Genomic DNA, 23,840 nt, shown 5'->3' with positions numbered 1-23,840 from the left:
GGAGTCTGACAGGACTCTGATATTTCCTCTGCTAGTAGGACTGGTGTCCAATAAAAAAGCTGGGCCCCGACTCTTAAGTAGGCCCTAAACACAACACTGCATACACACTGCTGTAATTCACTGCTGGAGGAAGAACATACTGTTCTTTTGTGACAACTCATACCCCCAGAAAGAGAACTTTGAAGCTTGTACCTGGATTCCTCCAGACTCTGTCTGATGTAACTCTCCCCTTGTGAGAGTCCTTTTGCTATAAACCATACCACGAACTGCCTCTGAATCTAAGGAGTCCACCTAGTGCGTCACCAGAGGCATGGATGGTTGCAGGACTCTAGAACGATGAGTCCCATAAAGAATCCTTCCCAAATTTTTGCTCACCAGATCTACTTTCTGATGATTACATGGTTTTTCCAAGTAGTTTTACCCAAAAGAAAGGAGTTGGTCTGGACTCAGGTACAATTTATACTGTACATAAACTCATTTTGGTTTTAAAAATTTTGACCCTTCATAAGCAAGCTGAATACATTGTAAGCTAGTTTAAAACACAGAAGATACCAATAGCCTCATCAGATCAAGTAACATTTTTTGGAAAAAACTTACATGTAATGGCTGTTCTGCAACTACCAACATTCTATGTTCAGCATATTTCCGCACATACTCATAAACATTCTGAGGAGTGACTGGTATATTTACACCATTAGGAATAAGTTCAACCTGTGGGAAATTTAGCAGTGCCATTTAAAACCAATTTTGACAAAGCAGGAGTAAGTTAACAGTTCATAAAACAATTTCCTAAAATTTTAAAATCTAAAGACAATTCTGTATTTGACAACTAAGAAATGCAGACATTCTAGGCCTAAGTAACTATAAACTCTTCAGCCTCTCAATCTGTCTCACTGACTCTCCATCCATTCATATCTTTCTCTCCATCTCCTACTGTGTCTTTGTGTGTGTGTGTGTCTCTCTCTCTTGCTCTTTCTTGGTCCCTATCTATCTAAATTGATTTTCTATGTACCAAGCACAATAGATTAACCAAATTCATTTGTTTTACCTGTCCTCCACCTTCTTCTTTACACAGGTCAATTGCAAATGCCAAATCCATTGCTGAGAAAACAGCATCAGCATCTGAACTCTGAGAAGCAAGAATAAGTTGCCGCAAACTCTCGTACATCACAGGGTCAAAAAAAGCAAAGTCGTGCCAATTGACCTAAGAGAGTAATCATATGAAAATGAATTATGAACGAAACATCTTAATTGAATTTGTTAGTTAAGTTGAAATCTATGATAAAATTTTATCTAATTTGAAGATACAAATACACTGATATAGAATGATCTCCCACTAATATAACTGATCTAAAGAGGTAAAGTTTTAATAAGTCTTTGGCTCTGATAATACATTTAATTTTCAAAGTATGAAAAGTATATATTTTTTTAAAATTTAAAGCCAGGAGTGTAATAGCTTTAAGTTCTAAATTTTTTGCAGGAACCAGCACTAATTATTAAAAAGTGATTATGCTGAGCAGCTGATCCTAAATACACATCCTGTAATTTCAGATGATAAATCTAATGCTCAAAGGAATTCAGTAACTTGCTGAAGGTCCTATCATTGGGTTGTAACTTGAGTCTGATTGATTTCATGACCTTTTCCATAAACCTTGTTAAAGGCTCAACAATTTCTATGCTGCTAGCTTTTAAGTCCAGTTCTTTCTCTGCACAAGAGCATTTTACCTCAACACATTAAGATGTCAACAGAGTCAGCATTTTTTTAAAAAAAGGAAAAAATACATATCATAGTATGAAATGCTATAATAGAAAACAATATTCACCAGTGGGTTTGAGCAGAGAAAATTATTGATAGACCACAATGTTAACAATGATAACTCATATTAGATGGGTGGTGTGCATCTGTAGCAAAGACCATATAATATTTTGTTGTTTATAGTGTATCATTAGTATTATGCATTAATTTAAAGAATGTGTTTTTCTCCTCCTACCTTCCCCATCATAAAGGAATGTACAAGCTGTCAAACTATCAAAACACAAAAGAAAATAAGCTAATTCTGTCACCAAGAGATAATTATCAAGAATTGCTGAGCTAGATGTTCTTACCTTCTTTTCTCCCTTCTACCAACATACATCTTACATACAGTTTTGAAGCTAGCAGTGCTCTTTTCAATACAATGTTGCTTCTATTGCCATTACTTGCTAGAACAAATAATAATAAAACTTACTGAGCACTTACTATGTGCCAGGCACTATACTGTTGTCTTTACCACTGTATAAATGAGAAATAAATGTCCAAGGATCTGTCTGCAACGGGATCCAGGTCCGTCAGTCCCTCTAAACTCACCTCTGTGTCACTCATTCTCCTATGCTGTCTCCTCCATGTATTGCGATTTTTCCCCATGTCATTAAATGCTTGAAAATGACTTTATAATGACTAGAATGCCTTAAAATTGAATATTAAGTTAATGCCATAACTATATATTTTATTTAAACAATTTTGCAACTGTAAAAGCAGTTAGATTCATTAAAATCACTTACTTTCCTACCAAGCAACACTTTAATCACATGTCTATTCAATGTGATAGGACACAGTTCATTCTGTAATAGACACAGTCCAAGAATCCTAAAAATAAAAACAAGCAAATAGTAATTAAATTTAAAAATTCTAGACTACATAACCCCATATACATAATATACACATTTAAATAAATTTTTATAGTAGAACATATATACACACATTTTACAGACTAAAATATTTTAGAAAAATTTCATAAACTGAAATTTAAAAAAGATTCAAATATAAGATTAGAGTGATTTTACCTGCCAATATTTCTGAAACAATTCAATCTTGCTTCTGTGTTTTTGCCAGGCCTTGGAGTATAAAATCCTCTTTTTCCAGGTTGGTAAAACAAAGGAGCGTTGTCATCACCATCATCTGTATCATCTAAATCCATATCTACTACACTTCGACTAGAACCATGACGCTTTCGGTTTTCCTAATAACAGAGTATCAGAGATCAAGTCCCAAGATTTTATTTATATTTTAGTGTATGTGTATACAAGAGAATATTATTTAATAACGCATACATACTGGTTCTCGTAAATCACTTAAATGTAAAGATCGATAGGTAAAGCAAGTTTCATAGTTAAATATAAATCAACTTTAATTCATTCTTTCAGAATTATGATATACAAAGCTTCTGCCTGTTAACTTCTCGGTCCATTTACGTAAAATCACTCAATGAAACTCTGGTAGCTTCCTTTACGTTGATTCCTTAAATTTATTTTCCCTTGATAGAATTCTGGGTTGACAATTTTGAAGGCACTGTAAGGATGCTGCTGCAACTGTCTTCTGGCCCTCTGATGAGAAATCCGCTGCCTTGCACATTCCTGTCTCTGTGTAAGGCACGATTAGTTTCCTATTAGTTTCACAGCAGCTTGATTATACCTAGTCATAGTTTTCTCTCTGTTTATCCTGTTTAGGGTTTACTGACCTCCTTGAATCTGCAAATAAATATGTTGTACGCCAAATCTGGGAAGGTTTCAGCTACTATTTCTTCAAATATTTTCCTGTAGCAATCTCATTCTCCTCTTCTGGGCACTCCAATGACATTAATGTTTAACATGGTCCAACAGGTCTCCGGAAAACTGTTGTTTGAGATCTTTTCTCTTTCTATTCTTCAAAATGGATAGTTTCTATCTTCAAATTGACTGATACTTTCCTATATCATCTTCATTCTGCTATTGACCTATTTAGTAAACTTTTTAATTTTTATAAGTACTTTTTATAATTTTCTCTTGGTTCTCTTTTTCTATTCCTCTGTTGTGAATCTTTACCTTTCCATTCATTTGCTTATCTTATAGAACATGAGATAAAGTTTTTGATAATTCCAACAAATGGGGTCATCTCAAGGTTAGTATCACTTGGTTCTTTTCCCAGAATTGGTGAGTCTCTGCTGGTTCTCTGTATGTTGAATAATTTTGGAGTATATCCTGGACATTTTTTAAATAGGTTACAGAACTCTGGGTCTTGTTGAAATGATATGGAGAATGCTAAATTTTTTGGCCTTGGTAGTTAATAACCTGGTTAGGTTCAGACTGGAAGTATCTTCTGTGTGCAGTGGTCCTAGTGGCTGCCTCTTTGTGACCCCATGGACTGTGGCACTCCAGACCCCTCTGTCCTCCACTATCTCGTGAAGTTTGCTCAGATTCATGCCCACTCAGTCAGTGATGCCATCCAACCATCTCATCCTCTGTCACCCCTCTTCTCCTCCTGCCCTCAATCCTTCCCAGCATCGGGGTCTTTTCTAATGAGTTGGCATCAGGTGGCCAAAGTATTGGAGCTTCAATAACAGTCCTTCCAATGAGTAGTCAGTGGTTCCATCACTAACAGCCTTTTAATTCTACTATGGGTCTGTTCTGCATATGCACCATGTGGGACAGTCTGGTAGTATAGTTTACTTAAAGCATGTGCTGTCTTCCAGTTAAGATGGAGCAGTGGGGATCAGCTTTACTCTCCTGCCTGAAATAATGCCCCAAAGGTTGTTTTTCAAGTTTTGACTTCCCTCCAATCTGTGTGCTGTTTACTTTTCAGAATTCTAAAGCAGTTCCTTTCTTAATTTTTTCCAGAGTTTTAAGTTGTTTTCAGTTAAAGAGATATGATTGTCACTGACACTGATATTTCAATTTGTAAGCATGCACAAATTGAAACACAGCATGCCCTTAACAGACAAGAAAGACTACCAGAGTGGGTAGCCATTCCCTTCTCAGCAGATCTTCCAGATGCAGGGATGAACCTGGGTGTCCTGCACTGCAGGTGGATTCTTTACCACCTGAGCCACCAGGGAAGCCCACAAAACATCCCTTACCTGTACTTTTTCTGAAGAGTCTAATAATCCAAGATCCAGGATACTATCGGCTCCATTTTCCCTAAAAACAAACAAAACTTTTCATATTCCAGATAACTGAAATTTCTAGAATTTAGTGTAGAAAAAACCATATGCATTTAAATTTTTAAGACTTCATCAGTATATTTACATTTTGAAGTGAGTAAGTATCTAGGACACTTTACTAGTCTAAACGCAGTTCTAGGAGCAGAAATGTCAATAATATACACAAAGATACTACATGTACGATCCAAGACAACGAACTAAAGGCTACCCGATTTAAGACAAAATAAGTGCAGTCTTCATGGGGGGCTGAAATTTGAGCTCAGGGAAAACACTGTAAAAGAACAGGAAAAAGTTCAGAAGGCAACCACAATAGGAATCAAATGTTCCAATGTATTTAATTGTTCTAGAATACTAACAAATCCACTGTTCAATCCATAAAGGCAGGTGAAAGTAGTCATATATTCTTGTATTCAACAGGAAATCCTACTAAAATAGCAACCCTTACATATATTTACAAAACGTCTTCCCCCTCCCCCCCCAAAAAATGCACAGTATTTGCAAATGGGCTAAGCTATATTAGTGTTGCTGTATCCAGAAATGAAGAAGAGGAATGAAAATGTAGTACATAAAAGTCAAGAAATGAAAAATAGTTAACAGCAAAGAAAAGAAACTTCTAGCAACAGTCTTTGGCTTGGACCATTCAAAGGCTCTGAGAATGGTAAATAGCTAGAATAAATTAAGTGGCTGTTTACTTCAGGATTTAGCCAACTCACTTATCCATTTCTAGGAACATATCTAATCTTGAAGTTCCTCATTCAATATCATGACTAGGAGGGAAAAACAAATAAACAAACATATCTTCATTTAAAGTAACACTTCAAAGCCTCAAACTGGATATTAGAGTAGCCCCAGGATGGAAGGGCACAGATTAAATGTGGCATCAGATTAAATGTATCTTCTTATCACTTTAACCTGTCACTTGGGGAAAAGAAGGGTAAGTAATTTAACTGTTAGATATTTTTAAGTTTTATATTAAAACAAATAATTGCACAATAAAAGCAAACACTTGCATGATTTCCAAGATAAATCAGGATGCCTAAAATAAATTTCTTATTTACTACAAAGACTCAGGGATTACACCCAATTCCTTGAGGTATCTGGCCTTTGCATTAGAGGTATTCATGTGGAGAACGAGATGTACTTCTTATAAGTTAATTTCTTTCTTTTTTTTTTTTTGTTTAATTTTTATTTTTACTTTATTTTACTTTACAATACTGTATTGGTTTTGCCATACATTGACATGAATCCACCACGGGTGTACATGAGTTCCCAAACATGAACCCCACTCCCACCCCATATCATCTCTCTGGATCATCCCCGTGCACCAGCCCCAAGCATCATGTATCCTACATCAAACATAGACTGGCAATTCGTTTCTTACATGCTAGTATACATGTTTCAATGCCATTCTCCCAAATCATCCCACCCTCTCCCTCTCCCTCAGAGTCCAAAAGTCCGCTCTACACATCTGGCTCTTTTGCTGTCTCGCATACTGGGTCATCGTTACCATCTTTCTAAATTCCATATATATGTGTTAGTATACTGTATTGGTGTTTTTCTTATGTTAATTTCTAAATAAGGTTCATAAAATTTATCTTCAAACCTAAAGTGACTGCTAAAATTCAGCCCTTCTAGTAACATGTGAAACCTGACTGTCTCACTCAGGTTTTTAAGCCATCTCCTAAAATTAAAACCATTCAAGTCTTGCACTATTTAATATAGATTATAAGATATGATAACACCTGTATCCTAAAAATAAAGTAGCTAATGTTTAAACTAAAACGTCTTCCCAAATGTGCATATTACCGTCCATGTGCAATAATGAGTTCCATGGCTTCATCTACTCTTGCTCTCAGAGAATCTTCACTTGCTAGAAGCAGCAGCAGCTGAGCTGGGGATAACTCCAACAGCATGCCAGTGATTTTACTTGCAAATGCCTGTAAATGACAAACAAATGTTACTCGCCTCTACTCTCTGAAACCTCTTGTCTAAATTAGCAATGTTTTATCAAGGGGGGGAAAAAAAGAAAATATAAGATACTCAGGTAACAAACAGAAAAATTTCTGAAATATTTTCTAATTGGAATCTATGAAGAAGAGAAAGGGAGGAGACATTAATTTTCTTAACCTGATAAGGGACATCTATGAAAAAGGCCACAGCCAACATGATACTTGATGATGAGAATTGTAATGTTTCCTCCCATTTGACATTGTACTGCAAGTTTCAGTTAGTACAAGAAGGCAAGTAGAGAAAATAGAAGTAATCCAGATTGGAGAGGAGAAGTAAAACTCCTTGTTTATAGACAACAGATTCTCCATGTAGAAAACAATGACAGACTCTACAAAGAAGTCACTAGAATTAGCAACACATGAGTTTATTTTATGAGATTAGAAGCTTAATTATAGAAAACTTTGGTAGGGAACAAGTAGTCTATGCATTAGCAGTCTTATTAAAGCTAGTTTAATATTTATTTGTTGACAAGCCTTTTTAAAAGACTTCTGATATTCATGAGTAAACATAAAAATATTCAAGGTCCATTTTTTCCCCTTCTTCATCAGAGGCCTGGAAACTTTTTTTTTTCATTTAGTGTAGGAAAAAAGAGAGGGAAGAAGTGAAGGAAGGAGAAGCAGAAAGAAAAAAGATGCCCACATTTAAGGCTAAGGATTTACTGAAATATAATTCATTTATTGTTTTATTATTCTTTTGCTCTAGTATGTACATGTAGTTATGTACAAAGACAAAAAAGAAAACTAGGTTATGTTTCATATTATATGAAAGAAACCCCTGACAGAACATTCAAAATAAAACCTTCCTGTCATATTTATGAAGTGAAGTACACTATTTGCAACATGTTCCAGCTACAAGCTGATAACAAAGTTAGCTTTAAAAAGCAACAATAATTTGTACAAATAAATACAATGCACAGACAATTTCTTAGCACAAAAGGAAATTATTAGGTAGAATGTTAACCTGGCATATATAGTAAAATAAACATCAAGCTATATACAATTACTCTCCAGTAAGTGTTGCTTCTTTCCCTCCTAAGCTTCCTTTTTTGGCAGTCCTCAAATCACATGGCTTTCCAGTAGCTGACAACTTCTTAAGGTATCAGCCTTAATTCAAAACCTAAAATGGCACAGCCAGTTAAGAGGTAGCTAAGCACGCCATACGTACTGGTTGCATTGCTTGTACACGGGGGTAAAGTCTCTCTCCGAGCGCCTGACGATGTGCTGGCAGAGGGTCAGGGTCATCGCTAGGATTTCCTTCAGAGGCTGGTCTGAAGGGCCTAGTGTCGATGGAAAGCTGTCTTCTAAAATCCCTGAAAGATGAACAAAGCTATGATGACTTCATTCCCCTTGTCTGCAAAATGGAAAATATCACTGCAACAAAGTGGGAAATCAGGGCATATAGTTAGTTAGCTCCAGTTATGGTACCAGGGTGGAAGAATGCCTAAAAAGAATGATGCTTGGAAAATAAAATTTATCTAGATTTGGTCACTTGAGAATCTGTAAGTCTGCAATGCATGTATTAATTTGATTCTAAGGGAACAGGACCTTAAAATACCAGAAATCAAGAGCCCACCCATATTTCCTGGAAATTTTAAGACAAAAGTAAAATGCCACTCATTCTAACATGTGAAAAACTGAACGTTTTAAGTAACACAATTGCCACAAGTTAAGATTTTTAAAACAAATTTAGGAACTTGGGTGATAAATAAAAAGCCAATGTAATTTCAACTGGCCCTGGGTTTTTAAACCAGAACATACTAGTTAACAGTTGGTTAGACTATTTTAGTTACAATGCATCACTTATCCAATTATTAACTTTCATTTTCTAAAAGTTAACAATTGAGACTCTTATTTTCAGGCCTACCTCCAATTCATCCAAAATGATGGTACTCAATAAAAGATACAAAATCATCTCACCTATCCCGGTCTCTCCGAGAACCCGCTCGCAAGCCACTACTCCTCCTCATTTCCCTTTCTCTCTCTCTTTCCCGATCCCTCTCTCCTCTGTTCCTTAATCTCTGCATTAAACCTGGAAAAAAGTGAAATACACTTTGTTTAGATGAATGTAAATACAACTACTTTAAATGTTAAAGTCAATGTGAGGAAATGAGACAACACAGTAAGAACATAACAGCTGAAGATCATTTTCCTTAGCATCTGTGTTAGTGCCTTTCTGTTATTCTCCCAATGGTTTTGAGCGTTGGGAGTGATTCTGTAGAATGAATTTATCTCCTTGTCATGTCAGAGCTATGAAACAAAATGTAGCAACCAGGACTGTGTTAGTTCCGACATAAACAATGCTGGTATTTCTTACATATTTGAGTATCTTCTCTATTCTTAGTTTTTGGGATTAAAAACATTTAAAGACACTCAGCTATTACTCTTTAAAACCTTAAGCGTAAACCAGGGTATGGTTTCCTAACAACTGTGCAGAAAAATTATTTCTGAAATGTCATGACTTCCTAGGTTTCCTCATTCACATTTTACAATTTTTTAAAAAACTATAAGACTATAGAAAGTCAAATGGTTAAACTAATAATGAAAGGCTGGGGTATGCCCCCCATCTTTTCATCCTTAATTCTTTCCAGAGCTTGTTCAGCTTCTATGGTGCAGTTTACAGAACCACAGTAAGATACAGCTATAGCCTAGGTATTAATAAAACACAGGACTCTGTTAGTTAACTCCTCCTCCCTCAATTACTGTATCCATTCACCTACGAGACTGACAATTTCCTAACATGAATCCCGAGGTTCAACCTTTTGTAGTTTTCACATTTTAAAATACACTATCATAATCTTGAAAATCAGGTGAGAATTCTAACCCCAAAGTGGTGATCATTGGGGAGGCAGAACTTGCACCAGGATGTTGACATAGAAAATCTTTATTACCAAAAAACAAAGTCTTGCTAAATTAAACAGTGAAGTTAGTAACTTCACTGTTTAAAGGTAAAACAGCCAATTTACCTTTGGTTGCAGAATCTACCTCCCTAGAGACTGGTAGAATCCGTGCAAATCATACTTTAAAAAGCACTGTTCTAGATAACAGCATTTTCTTCTCAGTATCTGTACTCATTGGGAAATCCTGCAGTTTGCTCTTTGAATTTTTTTTTACCTTAAACCTCCCATTTCCCAAACATTAAAATTGAGATGAAAAACTCAATCGTACAATCATAACCATTTATGAAAACGAATGGGGCAGTAAAAGAGCCAACCGGTAAACTGCCGATTAGAGTAGTTTGAACAAGGTTAAGTAATTGATCTAAAATAAAATAGTATAAAAGTGTAAATATAAACTTCTCCAACTAAACACACATATAACCATGATCATTGTTTCAATCAAACAAGGAAATAATTTTTATGAGCTTGTTACTACCTCGAGTACTTACTTGTATGAGTGCCTTTGTTGGCATTTTGAATACAGTCTAAATTTGGCAGTTTTTCATTTGACAAAAAAGCTTGTGCAATGGCTGTATAAAAGCTTCGTGCTACACCACTGCCCTCTCCTGGTTCATCCTTAAATGTGACTTTTACTCTGTGTACAGCCATAGGTGTAGTAGCACATCTTCGACCAAAGTGATTGTTAAGTTGCCTCATGGTCTGCTGAATAAGAAGATCTCTATCCCGGTCAACCTATTGAAACGCAACAAAAAGCAGTAAATTCAGTGCTGGAAAACACCTTGACATTTTTCTGTGTAAAATCTGAAAATCTAATTTTTGCTTTTCCTTGACAGTTGAAATAGCTACAAAGTATCTGGGTTCTCAAAAGCTTATATATTCCAAATAGGACTCTAAATCACACAAGAACATCCTACATTAAATCAAGATAATGGAATTTAACTCAATTAGAACATTTTCTTAAAAGATCTACCAGAACACAGCTATTCATCCAGTTTGGGTATATAGCAAGATAAATTGCAAAAAGATCAAAGTGTGAAATTTTTTAAATAGCATATCCTTAAAAAGAAAGATAGGCTATTCCTTTGCTATAGAATACCATAGCAAAGTAAAAGAAAAATGACAAACTGGGAAAAATATTTGCACCTTCTATTACCAACAAAGATTCATGAATAGTGTGTATGTATCACTTAGTGCTTCTAAAAAAACTGAGGAAAAAACAACAGGAAAAATGGGCAAAATATGTCAACATACATAATAGTTCCCAGAAAAAGAAGCAGCCATGGTACATGAAATCTATGTAACAATGTTTAACTTTGATCAAAATAAGAGAAATACAAATTAAAATTATACTGCCAATCAGATTGGCAAAAATCTAAAAATCTGACAACAAACTGCTGGCAAGACTTTGGAGAATCAGGCACTCTTGTACTGATGCAGAAAATGCAAAAATATACAGACATTATATAGGAGTATTTGCCAATATTTGACAAAATTATATATACCCATGTCCTCTAACCCATATCTAGGATTCTATCTCAAAGACATGCGAGCCAAATAGAGTAACACACATAAACCAATTCAGCACACCACTATTTGTAACAGCAAAAGACCAAATGTCTATCAACAGGACACTGGTTGAAAAAAAAACTGATAAAGTCATAAAATGTGGTACTAAGACTACTAGGTAGTTAGAAAACAGAGAGTAAAATAGAACATTTCTCTCTTTATAGCCACGGTTTTCTCTCTAGGATATAGTGTTAATTGGAAAAATCAAGATGGAGTAAAATGTGTAACATTTTACTTGGGGTGTAATGCTTGGGGTAGGGAGTGAGGGACAGAGATGAACACATATGCACGATTATATTTTTTAAAGGTGGGAGGGAAATAAGCTGGGTGGGGGGATCAAAAAGTAAAAAATCCCAAAAGCGGGCAGGGGCAACCCAAAGTAAAGAGATAGGAATGTGAACTAGATTTCTCTGAATATAAACTTCTACAGACTTCACTTTGCAACTGTAGATATTTTACATTATGAAACAAAACAAATTTAAAAAAAAAAAAAAGGAGAGCAATCCCTAAAAAATGAAGGGAAAATGAACCAAAAGACCTTAACTGTGTGGAGATAAGATGGTAGGTACCAAAACCGCACAAAAGAAATGATGTCAAGTGACTTTAAAACAATGTAATTTGACTACAAATCTCCAATTGGAAATGCTCTAAGAACGAAAACCGCAAGTAAATCTTAACTCTATTTTCAATAATCATTTTGTTACTAGTAGTGTTGACATTATGATTCTAAGACTGCTATATGCATGCGGTGGGATAAAGGCAAATGAGTAATTTTAGTGGTGTTGCTGGAAAGCCGGATATTATTCAGTTCAGAAGAAAGGAAGACTAAAGGGTGAAAACAAAACTTGTATTTCTAAATCTCGAATATGAAACAGCAGTATCAGTGTGAACACATGGTATAATTTTCTTATATTTTTTTAAGAAGCAATTCCTAGTTCTATCCACTAAAAGGCCTGGAAATAATGACCAATGCTATAGGCAGGGAACAATTTAAAGTCCAGATTATAATCTCAAAATACAATTTCCTGTTAAAAGGAATGGCTGATTTAAAGTCTGTGACAGAAAATAACAGAAAATGAGACACATCAAATAGTAGGGAAGTTACCAAAGATTGGACGGACTCTCACTACAGTGAGTCTCACTTTCTCAGCTAAAGAAAACAGTTTGAGCATCACTGAAATGAAGCACATCAACAGTTTAAATCTGTGTATTCACGATACTTAAACAAACCCACTGTTCCTCATTACATGATAATGGGAAACCAACTGCCAGAGATATCCACTACTCTAAATTCGATGACTACCATTCATTTGCTTTAAATTTTTAATTACATAGTATGCATCTAGTATTTTTGTTTTCAAACTTTATATAAATGCTACATGTATAGTATTGAATAGTATACTATATGTATATTATAAGAAACTCTAAATACCTTTACCTCTAGTGATAAATCTCTTGACTGCTGATTTCTCAGTTTTTCCATTTCTCTACGGAATTTTGATTCTTTTACCTCAAAACCACCCAATTCAGTTAGGATCTTTTAAAAGAAAAGGAAAAAAAAACACAAAATGAAAAAAACCCATAAATATATGACAGAACTATTCTCTGAATATGTACTTATCAGGCAGAATAGAATGTAAAGTGTTCAAAATACATACTGATCCAGGTTCTGCTCCAACATCTTCCATGAACACCCGGCCAAACAGTTCTAAAGAAAGGCGCCAACGTCCTAGCAGCATATCATGGGAAATTACCATTCCCATGAAGCTACACTGTGGCCTGTGAGAAATTTGAGGGGAGAGGAAGAGCAACTTAGCCAACTCTTAAAAATTTCCTGGTTTTTGGTCAATAACAGTAACTTACTTGGTCTTTTAAAATTCTGAGATCTTAATTTATAACCACATACTCTCTAATGGAGAGTATGACTATAATTTTCCTATTACTACTTGTTCCTTACAGAACTTCTCATTTTTACTCTATTATTCCTTCTGTCCTTTATGTAAGGATACATCCTCAGGCTGCCTCCTATCTTTAATTTACCTCCTCTCCTTAAGTCCAGTGTCCATCTCCACTGGGTGATTCCCAGACCCCTCTTTAGTTCAAACTTTCACAGTGGACCAGAATTTCATTGCGTGAAATATATCCAACTTCGATCACACTTAACTCATGCTCAGAATTAGTAAAACTGTGCATGGCCTCTTCACTACAATGACACTGCCTCCTAATTTCCTCCAAAAGTACTGCCTATTTTTCTGTTGCACAGACTTCAACAAACTTTATTCTTCCCTCGGTTCTTCCGGAATGACAAGCCCTTCATGAGTTTCTTTTCTTACCCCATGGTTTCCTTTCCATCCCCAAAGACAATATTCTACTTCTGTCCCTTTTTCACCACTAGCCAGAATGAATAATGGCTTCTCTACCTCTAATTCTTCTCTCCTTCAGTCTATCTGCTTCTACACTTTCTAACCATCTCAGTTCAAATCATACTGTCTCTAGGAAGCTGGGGCCATCTCAGTCCACAATTCTTGTTTTTTTTTGTGGTTGTAGACTGCTAGACTGTGTATATAGGATGTACATAGTTTCCTAAACTAGCTTAACTCCTAGGTAAAAAAAAAACAAACAAAAACCTGACATTACATAACCAAAAAACCAAAGAGCATAAAACAGTTACTAAACAGATCATTAGGTGATGAGCCATACCGAGTCACACTATATACTAGGGCAAACTTTTACTGGGAAAGCAAAGAACCTACCCTCTTGTTGCAAGAGAATTACTAAATGTGAACTTGGCAAAGGAGTGAAACCAAGCAAATGTGTAGGTCACAAACCTAGAAACTCCTGTTTTTAACACGCCATCCTCTCCCCCCAACCACCACATCTGAGCTCCCGCTAACAAGTGTGTAACTGGCAATTTGATGTGGATATATACTTTAACTCAGCACTGAACACTAAAAACAGAGTCAGAATTTCTTCAATAAAGACAGAAAATCAGAACGCCAATCAGTGACAAAACAGTCACAACCCCCTCCCCCCAAATCGAGAAAACTCTTTAATATTTTAAATATCTGATTACAAACTAGGAAAACAAAAATAATATTTCATCCTATTATTTATATACAAATGAAACACATAGATTATAAATTTCCTAAAGAAAAATTCTTATAAAAATTATAGTAGCCATAAATGAATAGCACAGAAAAACTACCTTCACTTAACAAATACCTGAAAGATGTAAGAGGTGGCCCTTCACTTTCGGTCAGTCCTATTTCTGCCAGTAAACTGCTTTTCAACTGTGCCGCGAGGTCATGAGCAGACGGGCCTGGCTTTGAACTCTCAGCTTCCTCTGGCACCACAGTCTGTTCTTCTCCTTCCTTTTTTTGACGATTTTGCATGTTCATTACATTTTTCAAATTGGCAGCGTAAGACATTTTAGTTGGAAGAACCTATGAATTGTTACATTTAAATGTTAGATATTAAGAACAAATTGACTATAATTTCCTTTTCAACAGAAATCACATGGAAGTTCAATAATACCTTTCTGGTACTTCTAGTTAGGAACATGCAACCTATTTCTTGTCTGAATCCCACAGCTGAGCACCAATTTCATGCATTTACCACAGCAGCCTTAGAGAACTTTAAAAGGCATCTTTATAATATTTAAGGTTACTTATGTACATCAAATCCTCCCTTGTCACTTAGATAATGAAGAAAAGTCCATTCAATTCCATTCTTCTATATGCCTGCTCTTAAAGACATTATCACTTTTTCATTGGAGAAACAGGACAGTGTAAGTTCAGGCTCAAAAACTAGATCTGTCGCTCCACTTGTTGTCTAACAATAGTCATCCCCACATGAAATTCTTGCAACCTTTCTTTGCCTTACCCATAAAATCAGGATAATAATGTTTTCTACCCAACATGGTTACAAAGACTAATTGAGACAGTGCCCGGGAGATAGAATTTTTCAACAAATATTAGGTATCATTATTAATATTACTTTATTTATTCCCATTCTAGATTCAAAAAGAAAAGTTACAAGTCAATATATATGCTCATATATGCAAAAAAATTAAATATTCAGTAGTATTACAACAAAAGACCCTGAAATAGGTGAAGCACATAATGAAACTACCATTTTACAGGTGCATTAGCCTGACATACAGCAAGCCTCAAAGTAGACTAATAATAACTGTTGAATTCGTAAGGAAAGAATTTCTGATACTTCTATTTGGGTAAATACAATATTTTGAATTAATGCATTTCCAAAAAACTGAATGCCTAGGTAAGTGTTCAGCTTACAAGTATCATACTGCAATGATTTGTTACTCTCTTACCTCAAGGCAGTTTCTATCCACTGTAACCTCCATTAAGCATTTCCCACTGCTGGCAGATGAAGAATAAAGACCCTGACTTGGGCGGCCAAAAAGATCCTCCTTTCTAGCATTTGGCTGGAATTTTAACAAAAATACTACAGTTACACTGAACACTTAAATAAGTTCAACCGAAAAGAAACCTTAAGGCTAGTTCATTTAAATCACCTGCAACAGATGTGGCTGATCAGCCAAAGGGATGGCTTCAGCCAGAGGCACTTCAAATGGATTTGGGGGTATACACCCAAGGAACGTCATGGAGTCTGAGCGTCGGAAAAACGGATGGCTTTGGCCAGTTTCTGCGGGAAGAGAGTCATCATCCTTATCATTCAAAGTAGCACCTAAACACGAAGAGATAAAATGTGTTCTTTTTAGAAAATTACCTATTGGGGAAGGGTAAAAGAATCTTCATCTGCTCAATCCAAAAATCCTATTATCTCTTGATAAAATTTTAATGTCACTCAAAAACAACAGTCTAAACTTGTGCTGATATTTTAAAGTGGTAATTCAAAATACTGGTTTTAAATTATTACAGTGATAAAATTTATGTGTATTTCAATATAATAAAAACTTGCAAAAAATATTAGCAGTAACAAATACTGTTCCGTTTTGCATTGGATGGACACCTGCCACATCTACCTCTTAGCTCCCTGGAGATTCAGACCTGAATACAGCCAATATCCTGAGCATATTCAGGATCTGGCACACTGATGACTCCAAAAAAAGGAGAAAATACGGAGCTAAAATTTAAGCATTTGCTTACTTCTAAGTTCTGCTTCCTATATAAGCAGATAAAAAGAGAAATGTCTGGGCAACTCAAGTAACCCAACAGGAAATCAGCCCACCAACACCAACTCCCATTAAAGGAATAAAACTTTTGTCAGTGCTTACAGTATGATGTGAAAATAACAGTGAGCTATGGCTGGGTTCTCAAAAAGCAGAAATTAAAGGAAAGCTGTCTTTCCCAGGGCTGAATAAAGTAATAAAGTACAAGGTGATATTAAATAACAGGTAAGTGGGCTGCACTAGGAAAGTATTTTAATTATACTTGAAATAATGTCAGAAAACTATGAGTGCAGAAGGTCCCAAAATTTCTCAAATTTGGAATATTTTCTCTCTTTTAATCGCATTAACTGTTAAGTTCCAATGAAATTTATGAGTTCCATTTTCTTGACACACGGTATTTTGCAGCAATATTAACAAAAGTTCTGTTAAAATTCTATTTAAATGTATGTATTACCAACACAAGTAAAAGTAAACATAAAAGATGCAAAGGAGAGATACAAAATCAAAACAAAAAATATCAATTATTAAAAAGTTCATTAATTCTTATTTATGAAGTAATTAATGCAAGAATGTATAAGGGAAAAATGGACAGAAAATGCAAGAAACGGGACATAGAGAAGAAAAGAGGAATCCCCACCCAGACAGAAAATAATGGAGTTAAAAAGCTTGGAGGGGAACACTGAGGCAGTCATCTCTTGAAGTGGGGAGCAGGTGTTCTGTGCACTAACTTTGATTGGTGTCGTCATCATTCTCATGTTCTGAATCTTCGTTATCAATGCCAAGTTCCAAGAGCTCTCGTGTCCTTAAAAAGACAAGTGAGTCATTTTACATGAAGTACTTCATGCTGTATGAACAGGAGCAAAGGTGATACACAAATACTGAAGAGGTCAGTTTAGTACCTAACCAATTTTGATTAGTGCGATAAAAGTTTCAGATTCTAGGGATGGCAGACTGATCAGCCAAATGTACTACAATTACAAAATAGGCTCAAAAGAAGCAAAAGGCTAATCACATCTAGAAATAGTGAGTCCTTAAACAAACTCAGAAACATGATAAACAAATCAGGACAAACTATCTCAACAAAAAGCCTAAATGGATTCTTAGGTTTCATAATTTAAGTGAGGAGTAGCTATAAAGAAAGGCTAGATGGACTCAAGCCAACCTACCTACATGAAATATTCCTGTACTATTTCTCCCTACTCCAAAAATCAGACAGTGTACTAATAAAGATCACACTGATCAAGTATTTCTTATATCAATTTCACAGCAGGTTTGAATACCTTTTGCGTTCCAGTTGAGGTGTATCCAATGTTGTCTGCTGATTCATCGCTTTAATCCAATATATAAGTGCTTGAAAAACATATGCCACATGCTTCAGTGAGCAGACATCCAAAACTGGAAGAACGTCGGAATGCTCATCATTATGAGACCTCATTAAAGACAGAGCGTAATTGAGGAAGTCGCCTCGAGCAGACATCATTCCCTGACGGGCACTAAGCAATGTGGCTCGTCTACAAGGATTAAAAAAAAATAGAAAATGTTTACAAAAAGAACAGAATTGTGAAATTTACCACTGTTATAAACATGCAAAATCAGGAACTGAGACTATCCATAAATAAAAGCTAATTACGCCTGGGCTCTACTTTAGAAGTAGAATCACTGAGTATTATTTACAGTTTTGTACATTTATAAAGGAAAGAAATTCCCATGTCCTCTGGATTGCCAGGAGGTACTCCTTCCCTAGAGACAATGGATCTCAAACTTGTGTCCACCAAAATCACTTGGAAGGGTTGTGAAAACAGCTTGCTGGACCCAGCCCTATAATGTCAGAAGAATGGGGTGGGACCAATAATTTGTATTTTTAACAAGCTCTTAGGTGATCCTGATACTGCTCTTCTGGGAACCATACTCTGAAAACCACTGCCCAAAATGACACCAAAAGCAAAAGAAAATGAAGAGCACTAGATTTTACCCAAATTAAAAAACATGTGTCCTTCAGAGAACACCTTAAGAAAGTGAAAAGACAACCCACAGAACAGGACAGTTTCTGCACATCCTGTATCTCATAAGGAACTTACATCCAGAATATATAAAGAACTCGTAAAACTGAGTAACAGCTTGGATTATAACTTGTTTTGTTTCAACTACACAACAATTTAAAAGAAGTAACACAAGGCATGTATTTCCTCCTTTACAACAGAGGGGGCCTTATATAATGGCAATCAAAAAGCTCTCAATTTCTAGGCTAGAAGGTTTCTGTCTAAACAGACAAAGAATTTCATACCGTCTGCCTTCAAGGGTTCGTAAACTAGCCTCTTCTCGTGCGGTCATCCTTTCTCTTCGAGCTGAGTTCTGAGAAGCATGGAGAGGGTGATTGGGATGTCCTGGATCACCAGCAGATGCTAATGCAGAACCATAACGTAATTGAGCTTCAGTAGAATCCATAATACTGACCATCCAGTTCCAAGTGGGAATAAGCTTTTCTTCTACATAGTTCTACAAAGACCAAACTAAAACAGTTAAAACTACCCAGATAAAGTTAAATTTGATAGAGTAAATATGATATAGACATTTAAGTACTTGTAACATTCACTCCCATCATACTGGAATTCTCATAACATATGGCCAAAAAATATATTTGAATGAGTAATTTTTCAGTGGTTTCATACCTGTAAATTTACTGCATCTTGGTAAGTCAGCTTCACAGCTGCTGGAATCTGAGAGTAAACTAGGTGATTATACTTAGGAATAAGGCCCATCAAGTCCGAGATTTGTCTGATGACAATGCTATACGCCCTGGCTAAACTGCTTGCAGATGTTAAGTAGCTGCTGGCATTGCTAGCTTCCAAAGCAGCTGCTGCAGCGGCAGCACTCGTGCTGATGGTGCCGCTCCGGCGTAGGTTGGAAGGATCGATATAAATCAAACCCGCTGAACTTGCTATCAGGAAAGAAAAAACAACAATAAATTAATGTCACTTGCTAACAGTGTTTCTCTAACACAAGTAAAAGGTTAATTACATTAGTAAATATGGTAAATGAGCATTTCCTTTAAGCCACACTAATTTGGGGAAGGGAAGAATTATTAATACTGTAATGTTCTCAACTAGGGCAATTCTGCCACTGCCTCCCTATGCAGACACAGGCAGGGATGCAGACATTTCTGGTTGTCACAACTGGGGAGAGAGTGCTCCTGGCATCTAATGAGTACAGGTCAAGGATGCTTCTAAACACCCTACAGGGCATGATCATAAATTAATTATTCAGCCCAAGGTAGCAATGGTGCAGAGACTGAGAAACCCTGCTATAAGCAATAAGTAAATAATTCTGTATTTGAACTCAGCAAAACAAAGAAAAACTATTATGAAATTATTTAATTTGTTCTTTAGAGGAAAATGTGTAACTTTTAAACCTGTTTAAGCACTCTCAGGAACACCAAGTTTACAGACTTGCCTGCTGGAGTGGATGTGCTAGAAGGCGCTGTGCTAGCTGCCCGCTGGTGCTGGGTGTTGCGGACAGCCCACTGCATGGACCGAGGAGCTTGGGCAGCACCATTGGCATGTGAGCTATTTGTGGTTCTCTCCAACGGCTCATCCAGCATAAATGTCTCTTGTTCTATGTCGTCACTCTGACTACTGCTGCTATCAGAATCACTTGAGTCATTTGATTGCGAGTCATCTTCAGAAAAGAAGGCAGGAACACTGCTCGCACCTAAATTTTTAATTTTTAAACCAAAACCACTGTGAGTTTGTTTGTATTTAAAATTACAGTGTACTCCTCATTTAGGAAAATATATTAAACAGAATGCCAGACTATGTCCAATATTTCACAAAACCCATCACTGAAATATTCTGGAACTCTTCAGTGAACCTTTAATTCATTATTTAAAAATCAGAAAAATGAAACAGAAAAAAGAGTCACTGAAATAATAATCTTCTTCACTAATATCTCTAGAGAAACAAAGTTTTAAAAAAAGGGTTAGCCACCCTTGGGAATATCATACTGAGCAGTTTAACCAATTCTTCACACACAACCTTAGTGTAAGCAAGAAAACTGCTAGAAAGAAGGTAACATACCTGCTTCTGAGCCAGCAGTTGCTGCAGTGACAACACTTCTACGCCCACTAGCATTATCTTGGTTGCTATGGTTACTTTCACTGTCACTTTCTGTTTCAGCTGCTGCTAACAAGTCCAGCTCCATGTCGCTCCCTAGCAAATATATTTAAATAACAAGAAAATAAGGTACAAACACACTATCGATCAAGACAGGCTGATAAGACAGAATACTATAAGGGTGGGAAGGGAAGGGAGCGGGGCAGAGAGGACTGATAATGCTAGAGTATGCATAACTGCCCACTTAGCAGAAGAATGACCAGGTAAATCATGGTACTCAGTGAACACAGACACAAAATTTGGCCTGCATAGCCTTAGGTAAAAAATATTAGGCAGGAGGACTTCAACAAGTGGACAGAGCTCAGGGTTAGGGCCACTGCTTCATTTTCATCAATTTTACATATTGGGATTCCAAGAGGGGAAGAAGGCTAATAAACGTGTATCCTTTGTATCTCACTGTATATACACAAATGTCGTAACATACTAAGTTATGAATTTTCAACATGTATAGTTTACGGCATGTCAATTAAACCTCAATAAAGGTGATCCCCAGAAGCCTATCCTATGGCTATTAAGAAGGATGACGGCTATGGAGCAAAAAGGCCTACATGAAAAATCAAAATAAAAAATTTACACATAATATGAAAGACACGCATGAGAATGGGGCAGTACAGGGGAGGACTGAAAGTAAAAACTGTTAGCGTCTGGGTGGGATTATGGGTTGTCTTCCCTTACCTCAATTTTCAAATGTTATGTTGGTTATGATTATTTTGATTTTAAAAGACTTTTAAGAAAATAGAAAGTGTAAACCAAATGGTAAATGGAGAGATGATAAATTATTTTATACATGTAAACATATAAAAGTCTATACATTGGGTTGGCCAAAAAGCTTGCTTGGGTTTTCTGAAGATGTGGTAAAGCCCAAGTGAACTTTTTGGCTAATCCAGTATTTATATTTCTGTATGTAAAAGTCTGTCAGATACTACAGAATCCCCTGGCAGAAGTATGCTGAACGTTTCACTATACATTAAGTACTATTTCCTCGGTATTAGTACCTCTTTAAAGGCACCCGGTTTTCTCATACAGGTAATTTCGCCAATAACCTGCTTACCGTCTTCATCATGCTCATCGTGCTGTCCCTCTGCCTCAGCATTTTCTTCGCCATGTTCTTCCTGTTCGTCATGGTGATCCTCTTCTCCAGCCACACCCTCCACCACCTCAACCTAAATCCAGATCTTATTTGTAGACAATCAAAGTACATAATAAACCCACATCTCTACCAGTATTCCCCCACAGCATTTAGTAACTAAAATACAAAGATCACTAACTACAGGGAACTGTAACACTAAGTAGTTTTGAAATTTTTCATTTGCTAGCAAAAATTTGGTATAAAAAATTATGCCAACATATCCCAAAGTTTGATTACTATCCATACACAAAAGCTTAAAATTAGAAATATAAAAACTGTGTGGGGAATATATGTTTTTTAAACTTTGGCAATTATAAAATTTATATAATAAATATGCAGCAGCCTCTCTACCTCTGAATACACTGCACAAAACTACTGAAACATTTTTAACATTGAGAATATCTTTTCTGTGAACCCTTAAGTAGAGTTACGTTTATTTCTAATTTCTCATTAGCCAATGAAACAAGGATTACTAACATATTTTAATATGTGTAACTACAAATGAGAACATATAACCGAAGTCTAAAAGGTAGAAGCACACACATGTAACAGTGGTAAGCTACCGTTAATAAAACTTCTAGTGACTACTTTCCCCTTCCCTCCCAAATAAAAGCCTCTCATGTACCACAGTTAGAACAACTGAAACCACCTCTTCCACATCTGCTGAAACGATGTCATCCTGTTCTTCATCCCGGCCGCGGACAGGCTGTGACTGGCTGATGCGCCTCTGCTGTGGGTTCCGGATGATGTAGGACGACTGAGACTGACTGGAGCTGTAAGGAAGCAGCTTGTGAGCACGCTGCGGCCACCACCCTGACAGACAGCGCAGACCCCTCAGAGTTATTCAATGTGGTTCACAACCTGCTCTTTCCAATCTGACCGAATGTTTCTTGGAAAGCAACAATAATTAATCTATGGTATATCAGAAAATGTGTAGCCCCAAAGAAATCATCTTACCTAAGATTTAACTTATAAATCTCAGAATGGTTTTTACTTTTTAGTAGTAAGGCATTTCCAGTCTGTGTTAATGCATACTTTTCCCCGTTCTCCCCACTGAAATATTTCTACAGAGACAATGTTTCCTTTTCCATTGCTAAACCTTTCAACTTCCAAAGGCTCTGGTAGCAGCATTCACCCACTATGGAGAGTCCCTTATTTACAAGTAACCTACTCTTTAAGAGACTTGACTAACATGACCTACTTTGCATCAGCTTATTAACCACTGACTTGCTGATGAGTGTGGGGAAAAAAATAAGTTCAGAAGTACAATTATAAAATAAATCATAACAAAAGATGGGGTGGCAAAATACTGGGTTGGCCAAAAAGTTCGAATTTTCTGGCCAACCCAGTAATTTTGCTTTCTTAAAAATGTGACTCGGAAACAGCCAAGAATGGACAGATGTCTCCATTATAAAAGATGTTTAAGACGTCTCTTGCACATCTTAGAAACTCTGCAACTCAAAAGTGCGGCCTTGAGAGCAGCAGTACTGGCACGGTCCTATCTGCGAGTCCACAAGCAATACAGACTCTCAGGCCCCACCCAGACCTCCAGAATCAGCCTCTGCATTTTAGTAAGACACCCAAGAGTTCTGCATGCATGTTAAAATTTGAGAAGCACTGTGATAAAAGACATCAGAATATTTCAGTTGCTAAACACTCTGACTCAGCCAACTTAGAGCCTAGTTAGGTAAACTATTAAACAAATGGAAAAATGAGATTTAAGATCAATGCTGTAACTAGAATTGAATTGTTTTAGTCTTATCCCATAAGAAGGATCCCCGAACCTCAGAATCAAATGTGGGATGGTCTGAGGTGGAGTTATGTAATAATAACAGAAATAAAATACACAATAAATGTAAAGTGCTTAAATTATCCTTACTCCAGTCCACGGAAAAACTGTCTGCCACAAAATCGGTCCCTGGTGCCACAAAGGCTGGGGACCACTACTGTATGAGTGCAC

General features: G+C 36.3%; 1 protein-coding gene across 3 annotated transcripts in view; it reads right to left on the bottom strand.

The window, feature by feature from the left end:
* Window positions 1-23,840, bottom strand: part of UBR5 (ubiquitin protein ligase E3 component n-recognin 5) — a 140,330-nt gene that overhangs the window by 7,010 nt on the left and 109,480 nt on the right. For 2 of the 3 annotated variants that reach the window (XM_069600430.1, XM_069600428.1), the window contains exons 35-56: window positions 22,530-22,653; window positions 21,803-21,914; window positions 20,656-20,787; window positions 20,033-20,290; window positions 19,252-19,520; window positions 18,867-19,078; window positions 17,863-18,093; window positions 17,311-17,384; window positions 15,965-16,137; window positions 15,761-15,874; window positions 14,650-14,870; window positions 13,086-13,206; window positions 12,866-12,964; window positions 10,350-10,593; window positions 8,882-8,993; window positions 8,130-8,274; window positions 6,762-6,892; window positions 4,872-4,932; window positions 2,824-2,999; window positions 2,542-2,626; window positions 1,049-1,204; window positions 598-711 (exon numbers count right to left, since the gene is read on the bottom strand). In XM_069600430.1, coding sequence (XP_069456531.1) covers window positions 598-711; window positions 1,049-1,204; window positions 2,542-2,626; window positions 2,824-2,999; window positions 4,872-4,932; window positions 6,762-6,892; window positions 8,130-8,274; window positions 8,882-8,993; window positions 10,350-10,593; window positions 12,866-12,964; window positions 13,086-13,206; window positions 14,650-14,870; window positions 15,761-15,874; window positions 15,965-16,137; window positions 17,311-17,384; window positions 17,863-18,093; window positions 18,867-19,078; window positions 19,252-19,520; window positions 20,033-20,290; window positions 20,656-20,787; window positions 21,803-21,914; window positions 22,530-22,653 — 3,364 coding nt within the window. Of the gene's footprint in view, window positions 1-597; window positions 712-1,048; window positions 1,205-2,541; window positions 2,627-2,823; window positions 3,000-4,871; window positions 4,933-6,761; window positions 6,893-8,129; window positions 8,275-8,881; window positions 8,994-10,349; window positions 10,594-12,859; window positions 12,965-13,085; window positions 13,207-14,649; window positions 14,871-15,760; window positions 15,875-15,964; window positions 16,138-17,310; window positions 17,385-17,862; window positions 18,094-18,866; window positions 19,079-19,251; window positions 19,521-20,032; window positions 20,291-20,655; window positions 20,788-21,802; window positions 21,915-22,529; window positions 22,654-23,840 lie in introns of all 3 variants that reach the window. The other variant, XM_069600429.1, reaches the window with a different exon arrangement.

Source organism: Ovis canadensis, chromosome 9 (genome assembly GCF_042477335.2).
Source record: "Ovis canadensis isolate MfBH-ARS-UI-01 breed Bighorn chromosome 9, ARS-UI_OviCan_v2, whole genome shotgun sequence".
Classification (NCBI taxonomy): Eukaryota; Metazoa; Chordata; class Mammalia; order Artiodactyla; family Bovidae; genus Ovis; species Ovis canadensis.
This window is presented reverse-complemented; position numbering and strand designations above follow the sequence as displayed.